We start from the raw sequence: 17,809 nt of genomic DNA on the forward strand, positions 1-17,809 counted from the left end.
AGATAGAAGGCATTCAGTGCGCCTTGCTAGGAAGACCATTCAGTGGGCGGTCAATTTCACCAGCCCTTAGGCAATGGCTCCATTAAGAAACACATACCCCCAGTTAAAAATCAGTTGGCTGCAAGGCATGTACGAGTTTGTACATCCCAAGAACATGCTGGGAGGGACGTAAGGCTATCTGTTTGTATGAACATGCTTTCTGGCTCCGTCCTGCTTCCATCTTGGAGGGGGACACACCACCAGCAAGCAGATATTATTTCTTTGTTGACATATTTGGCGCAGACTTTTTATTATTCCTGCAGCGGCCTTTGAGCACTTCTTCCTGTGTTCCGAGCTGCTAGCCCTGTTGCGTTTTCTTCAGCTGTGTGGATTAATAGAGGGTCCGGGTCTTTCTGAAATAATTCAAATCTCTTAAAGCGACTGACATCCGCTCTAGAAGACAAACCGCACCTACATAACTCATCGTACTGCACATGCTTGTGTATGGAAGTCCACTGCAACTTCCACCATTTTAAATAAAAAACTGTATGTATGTACCTCTGTGCAAATCCTGATAAATAAGACACAGAAAATAGCCGTTAAGTTTACTTGTTTCTAAGAACTTTTACTCTGTAAAATGTTTGGTCACTCAAAGCTATAAGCTTAAATCACATTATCAAAGAACACAGGCAGTTAAAGCCCATCTTTATATACCAAGAACATAGTTATCGGTACAAGCCAGATGAAAAATGGGTCACCAACTCTCCTCTCAATTAAATGTCTTCAAAACATTAAACTTCCCCTCCGCGTAGCAGAATAAAAACGGTCTGTATTAAAACCAGATTTTCCCCAACCTCCTTTGTACAAGTTGTCATTGAACCAGTCATATTACAGTGCAGAACTTTTGCCATCTGAAGAAGTGTTTATTTTTAAAAAAACTTTGGCACATCGTGGACGATCCAATCTTGTGGCGTCTTCCAGTCCTGGGGTTAGGTCTGTCCAGTTCTTTTCTTGCTTTCACAAAAGGACCACCATCATTCACAGTAAACCATAGATGAGCAAGCCTGCCTCTCCCCCTCCCCCCCCCCAAAAAACCTTGTTTCCCCCTTCATCACTTTGGGAAGCAAGGAAGGGTGAAAACTGTGCACCGGTCAAGTAAAAATCCCAAAACTTTTGTAACAGCAGTGGGTCACCTGCTATTACGATAAACCAGGAAAAACAGATTTAGCAACTTGCTCAAATCTTTACTGGCAATTACTAAAGCACCATTCTCGTATCCCGAATAAATCGCAACACAGTAATTGCAAACTGCAAATCAGGATAAATAATATGCTTAGTGTACGTACAGGAAAAGCGGCAGCAGTTTCATGGAAGGAAAATCTGGGGACCCTTGAGGCGCTCAGTGCAATTCTCTCACCCTGTATTACACCCCAAAACATTTCCTAGGAAAAACAGCAAATTGCTGAGCAGAGTTTTTTCCAGAAATTAGGAAGGAAGCCACTTTGAAAAAGAGCAACATAACAGGCAGCCCCACGCTTCATCTCGTCACAGTGCTGGTCGTCACCTCGCAACCTTGTGCTTGCAACGCTATCATTTTTCAATATTTTCCTTTTTAAGCGGAGTCGGGGAAAGCTGGGCTGTAAACATATGCAAGCTGAAACAACATCCTATGGGTATCGTCAGGCCAAAGAAGCTTTGCAAAACAAAACAAAACAAAACAAAATGCCACCCCCATTTCAAAAACAGGAACGCAAACAGAAACGGCACCACTACATTGGAGGGCTTATTTAGTCAGTGCTAAATTGCTTTTGCTGCTGGAAAGTGTCCCACAACACACTTGAACAAAAATAGCAAACAAAAGAGATCTAGTATGAGCAGCCCCAGGCAACAGATCTCAAATATGGAGTTGATCTCTCTAGTGCAGAGTGGACAGTTCTTCGCGAGTTCCCCGTTGACCTCCAAACCCTCTCCAGTTTTGGTTGTTGAAAGAAGCGATGACATGGACCTCTCTATGTGGCATTTTTTAAATCCATGTGCCCCTCTGTTAAACTTGCTGTTAAATTGGTGGTGATGCTTGGGGGACGGACATACATTGTCTCCTAATTTTCAAAAGCACCCAAAATGTCTTAATAGGTGGCCTGTAGTCTGTCTTGCCAACCAAGAGAGATATTTTGACTCAACCTGCTTTTTGAACCGACTTGACTACATTTTAAATACATAGGCCTATTCCCAACAGCTCAACACAGGTCCCTCCTTCCTTTCCTTTCTTCTCTCTCTCTCTCTCTCGAGATGGCGCAGTGTGAAACAGCCTACAATTTAACAAACAAAAATTGCCGCTCGTAAGGAAAAGCCACCCTCCCATGGCATGCTGCCAGAACCAAAATAGCTTCAAAAACAAGTGCCAGCATCGATATTCACTTCCACTGAACTGGAATCATAGAGTTGGAAGGGACCCAAAGTCTCATCTTTAAGTCCCACCCCCTTAAAAGATGGCAAAATCCTTGTGACGGTTTGGTTTTAACTGCATCATTTTCACAATGCTATTTTTGCAGATGTGTCCTAACTGGAGACAGCAGGGTTTTTTTTAACCATGCTGGGTGGGGATAGGCCTAAGATCAAACCACCTGCTTCTGCTGTGAGGAGGGGACATGTTTGTCACATGAAAGACTGAGGGGAAAATAGTTTTGTGATTACTTTCTCACATTAAAAGCACAAAACACAGGAATCATGGCCTCTTGTGCCCTCTCCACAAAAACTGCCTAAGTCAGCATCCTAAACGGTGTCAAAACCACAGCCACCAGCCCCTGTGCTTAAAGCATTGAGAGAAGGGCTTGGATGTTGGAAACAAGTGAAAATGAAAAACTGGCTCCCTGTAAACCATGGTTTACACATCAGCAGCCTTTCTGAAGCAACTCTCCATCTCCCTTCCCTGACTGGCTTTAACCATGACTTAGCATTTTGTATGTGCAGATACAAAACAACAGTCCTCTCGTAAACCAGTTTGAAATGATAGTTTGGAATGAGTCTGTCCTAAGAAAACCTGGTTAAAGGTAAAGGTAAAGGGACCCCTGACCATAAGGTCTAGTCGTGGCTGACTCTGGGGTTGTGGCGCTCATCTCGCTTTATTGGACGAGGGAGCCAGCGTACAGCTTCCGGGTCATGTGGCCAGCATGACTAAGCCGCTTCTGGCGAAACAGAGCAGCACATGGAAACACCATTTACCTTCCCGCCGGAGCGGTACCTATTTATCTACTTGCACTTTGACGTGCTTTTGAACTGCTAGGTTGGCAGGAGCTGGGACCGAACAACGAGAGCTCACCCCGCCGCGGGGATTCGAACCGCCGACCTTCTGATCGGCAAGTCCTATGCTCTGTGGTTTAACCCACAGCGCCACCCGAAACATGGTTAACTGTGTTTAATTATGGTCGGTGCACATGGAAGGTGCGAGGAGGAACACATATATTCAAGGCTGGTTTTGAAGTTGTATACCATGGTTTGCAGGACGTTAGCACTGCCTCTGCATTGGACCATGCCCGTTTGAAAGCTGGCTAATTTTGACAAATAATTCCAGTGCATGGTTTTTAAGTTGGCCTGTCAAAGGTTTGTGAAAAGGCAGCTTTCTGGAGGCTAATACTGAACGCCACAATGGATTTAAAGGAAATAAATAAGGTAAAGAACTGAACTGGAAAGAAGAATGTTTGGCTGCGCTGCTAAGCTGCAGAAGTAATTGGCTGCCTGAATTAGTTACCATGAAGTCTGGTTCAACTAGCTGTGCAAATCTATCAGCTTGAGCTACAACTGCAAAGGAAGACAAATGAGGCAACGCGGAACCACACAGGAGATTTAGCCACACCCCCAGTGCTGGAAAGGCAGGAAATGTCACAATTTTAAACCGTGTATGAATTCAAACACTGGCAAAGCAAGAGAGCTGTAAAAATAAACATGAAGTGTCCTTGTATGGATCTCAGGCTGCGCTCTCTCTCCAGCTTGCAAACCTGTTTCAAAGTCCCTAAATTGGAGGGGTTGGACATCTGCCGGGACATTGCAAGCTCCCCTGTCAACTCATCTCCATTTCCGACAGCCTGCATGGTCTGCAACTGACTCCCAATCTGTACGCGGCTTGCGGGGAGCCACAGAATTTGCAGGGCAATATTGCTGGACCACAAGAAGGGTGAAGGAGACAGGGCGCCGGTTCCTTTGTTATCTTCTTTTTGCTCTATGCCGCTTAAAGCACAGCACACAAGCCAAGACACCTTGGGTTCCGCCTGACCTTATCTGCTCAGTTGCAGGATTACAGACCCAGAGCAAGTTCCGCTAGCTGAGCTGCTTTGCTTGGTGTTATATTATACTGGGCAGGGGACTTCAAATCCACAAGTTCCTTGATAGAGGGAATTTGGGAACCACTGTTCTTCTCAGCCAAGAACTGGCAGTTCCCATCCAACTCTTGTCACTATTCCCATTCAACTCCTTACACCCGTTTTGTGCCTAGTAGAAAGCAAATGGCGCCTCTTCTATGCTGGCAACCGTCCTTCTGCCAGAAAGGTTTAACCTGAAAATGGTGGCATATCTTGAATTATTGGAGTTGGAAGAAATCTGGAGGACCATCTAGTCCAGCCTTTCTCAACCTGTGGGTCCCCAGATGTTGTTGAACTACAACTCCCATCAGCCCTAGCTAGCAAAGCCAGAGCTCAGGGATGATGGGAGTTGTAGTCCAACAACATCTGGGGACCCACAGGTTGAGAAAGGCTGAACCCCCTGCAATGCAGGAATATGCAGGCATTCCTTACAAGGATCAGACCTGCAAACTTGGCGTTATCATCACCATGTTCTAACCACTGATCTACCGTGACTCACAGGATGCTTTTTGGCAGATAGGCGGGATGCCAGCTGCGGCTTTCCAGATGCTGCTGAACTACAACTCCCATCATCCCCTGGGGCTGATGGGAGTTGGAGTCGCAACAGTATGTGTTCTACAGGTTGTGCAGGCAGATTCTCCCCAGTCGAAGTTGTTTGATGGTGTGATGGGTGGGAAGAGTCACAATGGAGAAGAGAAGTGGAGGAGATGATGTCTAGGTTGGGAACTGCCAGGCTCCCCCAGGCTAAAGTATTTGGCCATTGCTCTTTAAAAACCAAGACGGCTGTTGTGTTATTGTTTTTTTAAGCTCTGCTTTTCTCCTTAAAGAAGCCTGCCAGACATATTTTTGGGGAACCTTTCTGTACGGAGGCAAGCCATTATTGTTAGTGATTTCAAAAGAACTGCATGGTCAAAGACAAGTTTTGGTATTGGCTGCATTAATCGTATCTAGTATTTAAATATACACTGATTAGTTTTAATATAAAAGCATACTTCCAACCCAAGCTCCCTGAACACAGCTAGAGAGACACATTCAATAGGACTTCTGTAAACCTAGCACACAGGCTTCGGATGTAACAAAGGTACTCCTTTTGCTCTATTGTCCTAAGAAAACACACAAAAACCGCAAGCCATCCTCACACACTTTTGCTGCTATTTGCCCTTTGGTATCCTTTACCCCCAACCCATCTTGTTTTTCTCTGGAAAAATAAAATAAAATTGTCCTTCTGCTCAGAGGAAGGAAAATAGACATGCAGTTTTGCAACACGAAGCACGTTTTTCAAACATCGTTTTGCAGTTAATTTTCCTACTGTGGTTAAAAGGATTCTTTATTTTATTTTTTTAAAAAATCATCTGCACCCTTAAAGGATTTTTGGAATCAAACATAAGGCCATTAAACCAACAGTCCCTTATGTGGTGCAGCCTCGCCAGCAGAGATGTGGAGGAGAGCCAAATTTGTAAATTCCAAATCCTGGAACTGCTTGTTCACTTCGGCCAACCAAGGAGCAAATATGCGATTGCTACAGGAGTCAATGACTCATTTCCCCCCTTCCAAAAGTGGAGGGAATCTATAGGGGCCACCAGGACTGGAGGAACAGCGTCAATTGTTTGGCACCGCACAGCCACGTCCCATGACCAAAGAACTGGAACCTCAATCTGATTTCGAGAGCTTACGTCGAACGTGTCGAGGAGGCTCCCAGTTGTCGCTGTCGTCTGTTTCTTCGTCCTCCTCAGCCTCACCTTCGTCTTCGTCGTCCTGCTCTTCCAATGTCTCCTCCTCGTCGTCTTCCTCCTCAAACAACTCAAGGCCTAAGTCGGCTCTCCTCTGCTTTTCCGCAAACCATTCCCTGACCTGCTCGTATCCCATGTGCGATTTGGCCACCAGCTCGTCAAGGTCCTGCTCGTTAAGGAATTTGTGTTTCAGGTAATAATCCTTCAGGATGGCTTTTCCAGTTTTAAATTTGATGATCGGCGTCCTGTCCCAAGGCCTGATCCGTTTGTTGGCCCTCGGCCGCCCACGGGGCCTTCCCCTCCCTCGGCCTTTCAGCCGTCCTCTCCCCCTCCGCCTCGAATAGCCTTGGCCATTCATACTGCTTGCGTTGGCCCCTTGGTAGTAGTAGTACCATTTCAAGCCGCCATTTTTCCAGGCGTAACGCGTATCTCCAAACCAGCTAACGATTTCCGACCGGGGGAGCTTGGTCTCTTCTGCCAACTTGTCGTATTCTTCCGCGGACGGCCACTGAGTCCGGACGAAGGACATTTTGAGCATATGTAGTTGTTCTGGCGACTTCTTAGACAGCTTCCCCGACTTCTGGGCTCCAGCTCCTTCCCCACCACATGCCTCAGCAGATGCTTCCTTCAAGCTTCCTGAATTACTTTCGGCCAATTCCTCGCTTTTGTCCTGCGGAACGTTTGGTTTCTTCTGTTCCGAAAACCAAGTGTCAATCTCCCGCCTGGTCAGCTTGGTCTCTGACCGTATCCTGTTCAGTTCATCGTCTGTAAGAGCAGGGTTGTTGTGGAAACTGTCTTGGAGGACCTGCAACTGCTCAGCAGTCTTCTCCTTAAATTTCTGGGGGCTGAGGTCAGAGGCATTCCACGACTGTTTCTGCTGCGGCTGCACCAGCGCTGAGGGCTCGTTCGTCTCGTCGCTCGAGTCAATCACAATGGTGCAGGAGTCGTTGTTGAGATGGTTATAGTGGTTGTGCTTCGAGTTCCTCTGGTTGTAGCGGGTGTCACTGAACCATTTCTTGATCTCCCCTTTGGTCAGGCCCGTCACTTTCATGAGCCGAATGATCTCGGAATCGAGAGGGAAGTGGCTTTTCAGGTAGCTGATCTTCAGCGCCGTCAGCTGCTCCTTGGTCTTCTTCGTACGGCCCCCGACCACGTCCACATTTGCCGCCGCCACCACCTCCGATTTGGTAAGCTGAGGGGCCGGGACGGCAGCCATCTGCTTGGTTTCGGTAACGGGCTGAGTCGCTTGCACCTGCGCTTTCTGCAACTGAGCTGGGTTCGGGACTCCAGCCACCGTCAACGCGATCGGGGCAGTTACCGGAAGCGTACTGGCACCCGTGACTTGCGTAAGCACCAGGCCCGGCTGGCCAACTATTTGGCAGGTCTGCAGAATGGAAGGCAGGCCGTTGCCGGCTGCCGAAATGTGTGCCGGGATGACCGTAATGGTCTGAGGGACAGTGTGCACAGTGCCATTGAACTGCTTCCTCCTTGCTTCCTCCACCTCCTCCGGCGTCCAGCTGACGCCGTGCTTCAGGCGCTGGGCAGAGAACCAGATTTTGATCTGCTCCTCGGTGTATTTCGCTTGCGTGGCTAGATGTGCGATTTCAGACACTGTCGGGTACGGGAACTTGTTGTAGGTGTTGAGCAAGAGGGGGTTGTTATCCAAAGCTGTGTTATAGGTAGGAATGCTATTGATAGGGATCAAGACTTTAGAAATCAAGTTTGAGTTCTGCGGAGACGCGATGGTAGTAATCACTTGCGCAGGCTGGATCACTGTGGTGGGGTTCACAACCGTGCTAATGGTTTCTGCCGCCAGTGAATTACTTGGGTTGGGGTCCAAAGCGGCAGGAGCCGGTTTCTCTACGATTTCCTCACACTCCAGGTCCGAATCGGCGTCTTTCTCCTCCGCGGCACCATCCTCTGCCGCATTGTGGAACACGGCGATCCGCTTCGATTCGTTCTTATTCTTCATCCTTTTCATAATTGGGGTTTTGCTGATCGAGATGCCCGACAAATGGCCTTCGGAAGCTTCCGACTCCTCCGCTTTCTCCTCCTGGACGAAACTCCCATCGAAAGTGAGGTCGTTCACTGTCTGCTCAAAGATGGTCTGGTTGTTACGCTTCACCATGGTGAGCTTAAAGTTCTCCTCTCCGGGGTGGTATTTCATATTGTGTTCCGAAAGGGCGTCATACCTCTTGGTGACGAATTTGCACTCAAGGCAGACGTAGGAGGAGCTCAGTACGATGGTCGGGTGCTCCGAATCCACGTGGAAAGTAAACATATTGAGATCTGGAGTCTGGAACGTACAGTACTTGCATTCATAACCCCCTTCGACTTCTTTTTTTTGCTGATTGTCCGAGTCCGCATATTCTTGAGAGTCTTCGTCACTCGAGACGCTCCGCGCTGGCGTGATCGCAGCCGGTCCTTCCTCCACGTCAGAGACCACCTCCAAGTCTGGGTCTGGCTCACTCGCTAAGACCATGCAGGGCGTGGTGGATTTCCGTTTACTTGCCATTCTGCTGTGGCGAAGAGACTTGGCAGGTTTGAGTTGACGCGGCTCCCGCTCCGAGTCAAGCTTCCTGGAGGATTGTGTTACGTTAATGGCTTTTGGTTCTCCGTCATCGCATGGCAGGTTCTCAGCATTATTCAGCCTGTTAGCAGCATCTCTGTAGTGCAACAAGGCAAGACGGCTACTTGCAGTGCAGAGGAGAAAAGGACAAGCAGCAGCTTCTTAACTTCGGCGTCTACCACCTGCATTTAGAAAGAAAGAAAGAAAGAAAGAAAGAAAGAAAGAAAGAAAGAAAGAAGATTTTAAAATGCATTGCTTCCGTTGTGTGAAACCAAATGCCCTTGTACCTCTTGAATTATATCTTCCTGCTGACCCTTTCAATCCATTGACCCTTTCAATCCATTTCGGTTCAGTCCTACCATTACAATTTGTTGTATTTGTTTTATGGATTTGGCATTGGAGCCCAACGTGGCCATACTTAGAGCAGACCCACTGAAATGAATGGGGCTTCAGGGATGACTCAGCGGGACTAACATAAGGTTACCAGACGTCCCCGTTTCCCAGGGACAGTCCCTGGATTTACAAATCAGTCCCCATGCAAAATCTATTGAAGTTGAAAAGTGTTCCCGGATTCATTGAAAAAAATCTGGTAACCGTAGACTAACGCCCCCTTGATTTCAACGGACCTTCCTCCAAGTATGACTAATGCATTTTTATTTATTTATTACAGTTGTACAGTCGTACCTCGGAAGTCCAACGGAATCCATTCCGGAAGCCCATTCAACTTCCAAAATGTTTGGAAACCAAAGTGCGGCTTCTGATTGGAAGCTCCTGCAGCCAATCGGAAGCCCTGTCAGATGTTCAGCTTCCAGAAAAACGTTTGGAAACCGGAACACTCACTTCTGGGTTTTGATCATTCGGGAGCTGAGGCATTCGAGATCCAAGGTACAACTGTATACCGAACTTAGTCCGAAGATCTCAGGGCGGTTTGCAGTATAAGAATACAAAACAAAAACCAACCAAACCAATAACCCCTCCTCACACAAACACATTTAAAAGGACATAGAATGTGAACTCATTGAAATAAAAATCCAGCCATAGATTATGCTTCAGATACCACCCCACCCCTTTTGACCATTTGTTTAGCATAATTTTCAGCTAGATTATTTCTCTCTCATCAGTACTCGCAAGTCCAGATCCAACTCTTCAGCTACTGTTTTATTAATATTAGCAGCACAGAAAGCTGCCTTATGCAGAGTCAGATCAATGGGCCATTTTGGCCAGTATTGTCTGCACTGACTGGAAGCAGCTCTCCAAAATTTCAGACACATAGTCCTTCCCGGCCCTACATGGAGGTGCTGCAGATTGAACCCAGTGCAAATGATGTGTTCTATCATTAAGCGACGGCTCTGTTATGCTCTGCATCCTCCTTGAATGCTTTGTCTGGCTGGAATCTGTCCTTGACACAATGATAAGACCTGTTGGGTTGCCAGGACAGCAGATAGTGAGCAGTGTGCGAGTGGGTGTAGAAACCAGCCTTGTGCACAAGGATAAATCTTACATTAATTACTTCCCCCCACTTTTGCTCTGGCCCAAGCCCCCGCTGGTACGTTTGCCTAGAGAGTAACGTAGTCCTTGGACTAAATAAATAATTTAGGGCCATGTTTCTCAAACTTGGCTAGTTCAGACGACAACCTTGAGCTAAGTTAAGAACTTTGAGAACTTAAGGAAGAAAAGTCACTTGATCCAGGGACAGCCCTCATAGATATTGGCCTATTCCGACCTCTTTTTCTTAATGGTGACACAGATCATTCATAACCTAAGAATATTCTTCACAACCGTGAGCAGGGCAGTAGGATGGGGTAAGTGAAGACAAGAAACAACAATTAACTATAACGTTGTTCACTGCTCCTGCTTAGGCTGCAAAGGAAAAGCTTCTTGGTTCCCGAAATTTGTTCTGACTGTGCAGATAAAACATAACTTCTACAGAATGAGGTAAGGTAAAAAAGGTAAAGGGACCCCTGACCATTAGATCCATGCATGGCCGACTCTGGGGTTACGGCGCTCATCTCGCTTTACTGGCCGAGGGAGCCGGCGTACAGCTTCCGGATCATGTGGCCAGCATGACTAAGCCGCTTCTGGCGAACCAGAACAGCGCACGGAAACACCCTTTACCTTCCCGCTGGAGTGGTACCGATTTATCTACTTGCACTTTGACGTGCTTTTGAACTGCTAGGTTGGCAGGAGCAGGGACCGAGCAACGGGAGCTCAACCCATCGTGGGGATTCGAATCGCCAACCTTCTGATTGGCAAGTCCTAGGATCTGTGGTTTAACCCACAGCACCACCCGTGTCCCTGCCACAGGATGAGGTACTGGCGTGTAAAAACAGTAAAGATCCAAGGATCACCTCCAGATGGTGGAGATGTCAGGCCCACCCTGACACCCAGGCATCTTTACTTGGTCGCAAGTGGCCGACAAACAGATGCAAAATGAGTGCTCTAAAACCAAGTTATTGTTCCTTCCCTAACAGGAGGAAGGGCATGAATTTGGGCAACTGGTGATGGCTCTGAACCCACCATCCATAACTCTCATCCAACCTTCCGCCAAAAGAAGTAAGGTAAAGGTAAAGGTACCCCTGCCCGTTCGGGCCAGTCTTGCCAGACTCTAGGGTTGTGCGCTCATCTCACTCTATAGGTAAGTGAAGACAAGAAACAACAATTAACTATAACGTTGTTCACTGCTCCTACTTAGGCTGCAAAGGAAAAGCTTCTTGGTTCCCAAATTTCGTTCTGACTGTGCAGATAAAACATAACTTCTACAGAATGAGGTAAGGTAAAAAAGGTAAAGGGACCCCTGACCATTAGATCCAGTCATGGCCGACTCTGGGGTTGCAGCGCTCATCTCGCTTTATTGGCCAAGGGAGCCGGCGTACAGCTTCTGGATCATGTGGCCAGCATAACTAAGCTGCTTCTGGCAAACCAGAACAGCGCACGGAAACACCCTTTACCTTCCCGCTGGAGTGGTACCGATTTATCTACTTGAACTTTGACGTGCTTTCAAACTGCTAGGTTGGCAGGAGCAGGGATCGAGCAACGGGAGCTCAACCCATCGTGGGGATTCGAACCACCAACCTTCTGATTGGCAAGTCCTAGGCTCTGTGGTTTAACCCACAGCACCACCCGTGTCCCTGCCACAGGATGAGGTACTGGTGTGTAAAAACAGTAAAGATCCAACTATCACCTCCAGATGGTGGAGATGTCAGGCCCACCCTGACACCCAGGCATCTTTACTTGGTCGCAAGTGGCCGACAAACAGATGCAAAATGAGTGCTCTAAAACCAAGTTATTGTTCCTTCCCTAACAGGAGGAAGGGCATGAATTTGGGCAACTGGTGATGGCTCTGAACCCACCATCCATAACTCTCATCCAACCTTCTGCCAAAAGAAGTAAGGTAAAGGTAAAGGTACCCCTGCCCGTTCGGGCCAGTCTTGCCAGACTCTAGGGTTGTGCGCTCATCTCACTCTATAGGCCGGGAGCCAGCGCTGTCCGCAGACTCTTCTGGGTCACGTGGCCAGCGTGACAAGCTGCATCTGGCAAGCCAGCGCAGCACACGGAACGCCGTTTACCTTCCCGCTATAAAGCGGTCCCTATTTATCTACTTGCACTTAGGGGTGCTTTCGAACTGCTAGGTTGGCAGGCGCTGGAACCGAACAACGGGAGCGCACCCCGCCGCGGGGATTCGAACCACCGACCATGCGATTGGCAAGTCCTAGGCGCTGAGGTTTTACCCACAGCGCCACCCGCGTCCCTTGCCAAAAGAAGTGGTTCAGGATAATTCCACAAACAGATGAGTAAGGCATTCTCATGAGATTTCTGTTATGGGGCAGCAGACAGATGTCACAGAACAGTGGTTCCCAATGAGTTTCGTACTGCGAACCCCGTTTTCCAAAAGCGGAGCCACGGATCCCCCCTGCTTTTGAAAGTTTGTAGTTTTTGTTATGTGAATGGTGCCACCATCCCTGCCAAACTGTCCCAGCGCAATACTGGGCTGTGCGTTTTCCAGACCGCATGCCTGCGTTAGTCACATAAAACATGTGGTTTTTGGGCACCGTGATCTCACACAAGATGCATGTCTGGCTGCGATTTGGCACATTTGGAGGTGCTGTGCTTGTCCCCCAAAAGAGGATGTTCCAGACATTTGACAGGTATGTGCCATGGGGATCCCCTGAGTGGGTTACGCGCCATGTTAGAAATTCAGATATATAGGCTCATCACCAAATGGCAGCTGAAAAACCTAGGTTGTGGTTGCCACACACAATGGTATGACTAGATGCCATTCCCGCCCACTGAAGTGTTTCTTATTATTTTTATTAACTTCATTTCTATACCACTTTATATTTTAAAGACTAAAATCTAAAAAAAAAAAAAATCCTTAGGGTCTGCACCATCAATTGGGAAACATTGTCATAAGTTCATCTAATCAGGACCTGCAGGTTAGATAATTTCACTGTACCACTTTAGATACCAAACTGCAAAGCTCACACTGTTTTATATATTAAAAAATAATAAAATAATTGTCCAGTAGCACCTTAGAGACCAACTAAGTTTGTTCTTGGTATAAGCTTTCGTATGCATGCACACTTCTTCAGATATATAATTCTTGCATGCATACGAAATCTCATACCAAGAACAAACTTAGTTGGGTCTCCAAGGCGCTACTGGACAATTTTTAAATTTTTTAAAATATTTCGACTGCGTCAGCTACCTACCTGACTCAGTTTTATTTCACTGGATGTATCTGACAACACAATGGTTGGTTGAAATGTGAGAGACCCAGTTGGAAATGTAGGTGGGCCTCAATGGGAGGTGGGGTGGTTGGGTGTTTTTGCCATCAAGTTCCATGGCAAATGTCCAGCGTAACCCCTGAAGTCAAGCAAAGCCCAATATTCAATCTGTGTTCCCTCCTCTATACAGGGGAAACCTGTGGTCCTTCAGATGTTGTCACTGAACTACAACACCCAGCTGCTCCAGCCAGCATGGCCAATGGTCAGGGATGCTGGGAGAGGGAGTCCACCAACATCTGCAGGGCCAAAGGTTCTCCAGCCCTGATCTAGAGCCTACCCACTTATATTAAAACAAATTAGAGCACTTCATTCAAACAGTGATTAAGGATGCCCAGTGATTTGAGGCTATTGGGTACAATGAATGCGCTCATTTTTAACACCTCCCTTTAGAAGCATCCACAATTCTTAAGATTCCCTGTGGAGACTCTTACACTCTGGGACCTATAGCTTTGTGGTGGTGGTGGGAACAGGGGTCTCCTAACAATTTTCAGCACTCATAACAAACTACAGCTCCCAGAATTCTTGGGGGGAAGCCATGACTATTTAAAATGATACCATAGTGCTTTGAATTGTATGGCATCAATGTAGCCTTCGAGTAAACAATAGTCAGATGGACCAATGGGTCTGACTCCTATGTTGTTATGTTTTTTTAAGGGGGTTCCCGTGTTGCTTGAAGAAGGGGACAGGAAGGCAGAATGGGGTGTCAGGAGAGGGTTAGGCAAGTGAATCTGACAGCAGAGTTCTGGGAAGAAGTGGCAGATGGGTGACACCTGGCTTGAGAGCAGTACATGTGAAAAGGATCTAGGAGTCTTGGTTGACCACAAACTTGACATGAGCCAACAGTGTGACGCGGCAGCTAAAAAAGCCAATGCAATTCTGGGCTGCATCAATAGGAGTATAGCATCTAGATCAAGGGAAGTAATAGTGCCACTGTATTCTGCTCTGGTCAGACCTCACCTGGAGTACTGTGTCCAGTTCTGGGCACCACAGTTCAAGAAGGACACTGACAAACTGGAACGTGTCCAGAGGAGGGCAAGCAAAATGGTCAAAGGCCTGGAAACGATGCCTTATGAGGAACGGCTAAGGGAGCTGGGCATGTTTAGCCTGGAGAAGAGGAGGTTAAGGGGTGATATGATAGCCATGTTCAAATATATAAAAGGATGTCACATAGAGGAGGGAGAAAGGTTGTTTTCTGCTGCTCCAGAGAAGCGGACACGGAGCAATGGTTCCAAACTACAAGAAAGAAGATTCCACCTAAACATTAGGAAGAACTTCCTGACAGTAAGAGCTGTTCGACAGTGGAATTTGCTGCCAAGGAGTGTGGTGGAGTCTCCTTCTTTGGAGGTCTTTAAGCAGAGGCTTGACAACCATATGTCAGGAGTGCTCTGGTGGTGTTTCCTGCTTGGCAGGGGGTTGGACTCGATGGCCCTTGTGGTCTCTTCCAACTCTATGATTCTATGATTCTATGCACAACAAGGGAAGAGAAAAAAAATCAAGGCGAGAGATAAAAGGTTTTAGCTGGCTGGGTAGGCGGCTAAGGAACCCCCAAAGCTAAACCAGCCCTAGCAGCAAAGCGCTTATTGCTGAGTTCAGGTGTTCTTTCGGAAGCCTAGGGGATTGTCTGCAATTATAAACTTATTTTAAGTCTCCTTAGAGACTCCAGCGCTACATCCATCTGTTCTTGGGGGCAGGAGGAGGAGCATCATCCAGCACAACGACAAGGGCAGAGATATTAGGCAGCCTGAAAAATAAAAATTTTCATGTGCTTGCCGTACAAATGGTGCTGTAGTGCAGATTTAATTCAAGTCAAAAGGAAAGAGAACTCTGCAGGCTTGCACACAATTCCAAGTAGTTAACCGAAAGGGGTAACTTGTTCACGCAAATTGGGCCTCTAAATCCTACGATTCCTGTACGCTTTCGTACAGTGGCTAGAAGCTAGGAAACCAGATTTAGAGGTTCAAATCCTTACTTACCCATAAGGCTGAATAGGCCAGGCTTACCTCACCCTCAAGGGGGTTGTTGCAAGATCGCCCCAGATTCCACCCCGGAGGAATGGTGCAGCACAAATGTGACACATTTAATTTGGCTCGTTTAATTTCCCCTGTAGCCATACAGCTATGCTCCCCCCACCGTGAGCCACTCCCTCCTCAATGGATGTTGTAAGGGGCAAGTTAAAAACACAAAAAGCTCCCTTACTCCCAACCTAAAATACACACACACACGGTTATCTGTACAATCTGTGCTAGATTGCACACTGTGTTTTTTCAGGGCAAATGCAGAGAGAAATGGAACTGTCAAAGACCATTACAGGATTTGGGGGTTTTGTTTTGTTTTTTTTTAAGTTAAGACGCTCTCTCTTTTTCACCACGGGGCCCAAATTTTGACTACCACCTTCACCTCTCCGCTACCCAGTTTCCTAACTCCTTCAGAAGCACCATACAGCCCAAACACCACATGCACCCCACAAACAATAGAGGCCAGGAGTATTGACTAGAAAGCCACAACAAATATTGAAAGATTGCCACCAACAATAATATTTATTTTCCATTTGCTTTGAGATCCATCCCTTCAATGTGGTTTTCTTTTATTATTATTTTTAGTTACATTTCCCCAAATGATTTATCCTCCTAATTAGAGCAACCCCGGTTTTCTTACAGTGCCCCACAAAAAAAACCAAAAATAAAATAGGGGGGGCACCAAGCAGAAAACAGGGTTTCTCATTTCCTCGCCCCACGACTCCCAAATAGTGTTTTTTTAAGATCTGGGGGACAGGAGAGGCCAGCTTGCATCTCCTAAATACTAGCTTCGAAGGCGATGACTGTGGGACTGCTGCATGGAAGAAGAAAACGCTTTTGTAACTTAGCCCATCATTTCTTTCTTTTTAAAGTCTGCTGGCCATTTCACGCCTGTAGGGACAGCCACCTCCACCCACCCCTCTCGCCATCCCGCAACACTCACCCGGAAGATTATTAAAGAACGAACAAATCCCTACCTTGGAATATTTTGCAAGCTGCTTTTAGAGACCTCTGCATTTCTGCTTCTTCAGTGCAAGTCCGCCATCTTGCATTAAAAAAAAGAGAGAAAAACCTACTGCACTTTTTAGGGGGAGGAGGGGTAAGCGATGCTTTGTGAACTTTGAACTGGAAGCCAGCACTTTAAAGAATAAGAATTTAAAAATAAAAAAAAATAGAGAGAGCAGCCCACCGCCCTCGTTCACTTTCCCCCCATGCAGCATGAAAATTAAGAGGTTCGTTCCTCTCCCTCCCTCTACACCCGATGACATCAATGAATATTTTATATTAAAAGTGGAGGGGGGAAGGGAAGCGCCGAAGGAAACTGCGAATGTGTGCAAAAAGTCTCACATTCGCCCATAGGCAACCCAGAGAAAGGAGCCGGAAGGAACGGCGGAGAAAGGGCGGAGCCAATGGAAACCCTGCAAGACGGTTTCTCTCCCCCCACGCCTTCAACTCCTCCCCCCCCCCGGACTGTGGGAAACGAGGGAGTGGGTGGGGTCACAGCCCCAAGTTGCAAGCAGCGGACCCAACAGAAAGCAACCCTCAGATTGGCCCCGGAGAGACTTGGCGCTGGCCATAGGGAATCGCGCCGCGAGGGCAGGGGAAGGTGAAAAGCAGAACAGCACATGACATTTTATTTTATTTTACTTAATGCACCTGCGTTATTTGCGCCCCCCCTTACGCACATGCACGAGGATCTGCCTTTTAAGTTTCTGAAAAGGAGGAGTGCAGCGGCTCAAGCTTTTCTGGGAATTCGTGAGCTGCTGTCTGTTGTTGTTGTTGTTTAGTCGTTTAGTCGTGTCCGACTCTTCGTTACCCCATGGACCAGAGCACGCCAGGCACTCCTGTCCTCCACTGCCTCCCGCAGTTTGGTCAAACTCATGTTTGTAGCTTCGAGAACACTATCCAACCATCTCGTCCTCTGTCGTCCCCTTCTCCTTGTGCCCTCCATCTTTCCCAACATCAGGGTCTTTTCCCGGGAGTCGAGTCTTCTCATGAGGTAGTCTCAGCTTCACGATCTGTCCTTCCAGTGAGCACTCAGGGCTGATTTCCTTCAGAATGGATAGGTTTGATCTTCTTGCAGTCCATGGGACTCTCAAGAGTCTCCTCCAGCAACATAATTCAAAAGCATCAATTCTTCGGCGATCAGCCTTCTTTATGCTCCAGCTCTCACTTCCATACATCACGACTGGGAAAACCATGGCTTTAACTATACGGACCTTTGTTGGCAAGGTGATGTCTCTGCTTTTTAAGATGCTGTCTAGGTTTGCCATCGCCTTTCTCCCAAGGAGCAGGCGTCTTTTAATTTCGTGGCTGCTGTCACCATCTGCAATGATCATGGAGCCCAAGAAAGTAAAATCTCTCACTGCCTCCATTT

At 47.2% G+C, this 17,809-nt stretch overlaps 1 protein-coding gene across 1 annotated transcript; it reads right to left on the minus strand.

The window, feature by feature from the left end:
- Nucleotides 1-583: 583 nt before the first annotated feature.
- Nucleotides 584-16,723, minus strand: ZHX1 (zinc fingers and homeoboxes 1). The gene is made up of 3 exons (XM_079984239.1): nucleotides 16,410-16,723; nucleotides 3,381-8,815; nucleotides 584-3,019 (listed from the first exon to the last, which is right to left on the minus strand). The coding sequence occupies exon 2, from the start codon at nucleotides 8,577-8,579 to the stop codon at nucleotides 5,985-5,987; it is 2,595 nt and encodes an 864-aa protein (XP_079840365.1). The 5' UTR covers nucleotides 8,580-8,815; nucleotides 16,410-16,723; the 3' UTR covers nucleotides 584-3,019; nucleotides 3,381-5,984.
- Between the last annotated feature and the right edge of the window lie 1,086 nt (nucleotides 16,724-17,809).

The sequence above is a fragment of the Podarcis cretensis genome, assembly GCF_951804945.1.
Source record: "Podarcis cretensis genome assembly, chromosome: 7".
Lineage (NCBI taxonomy): Eukaryota > Metazoa > Chordata > Lepidosauria > Squamata > Lacertidae > Podarcis > Podarcis cretensis.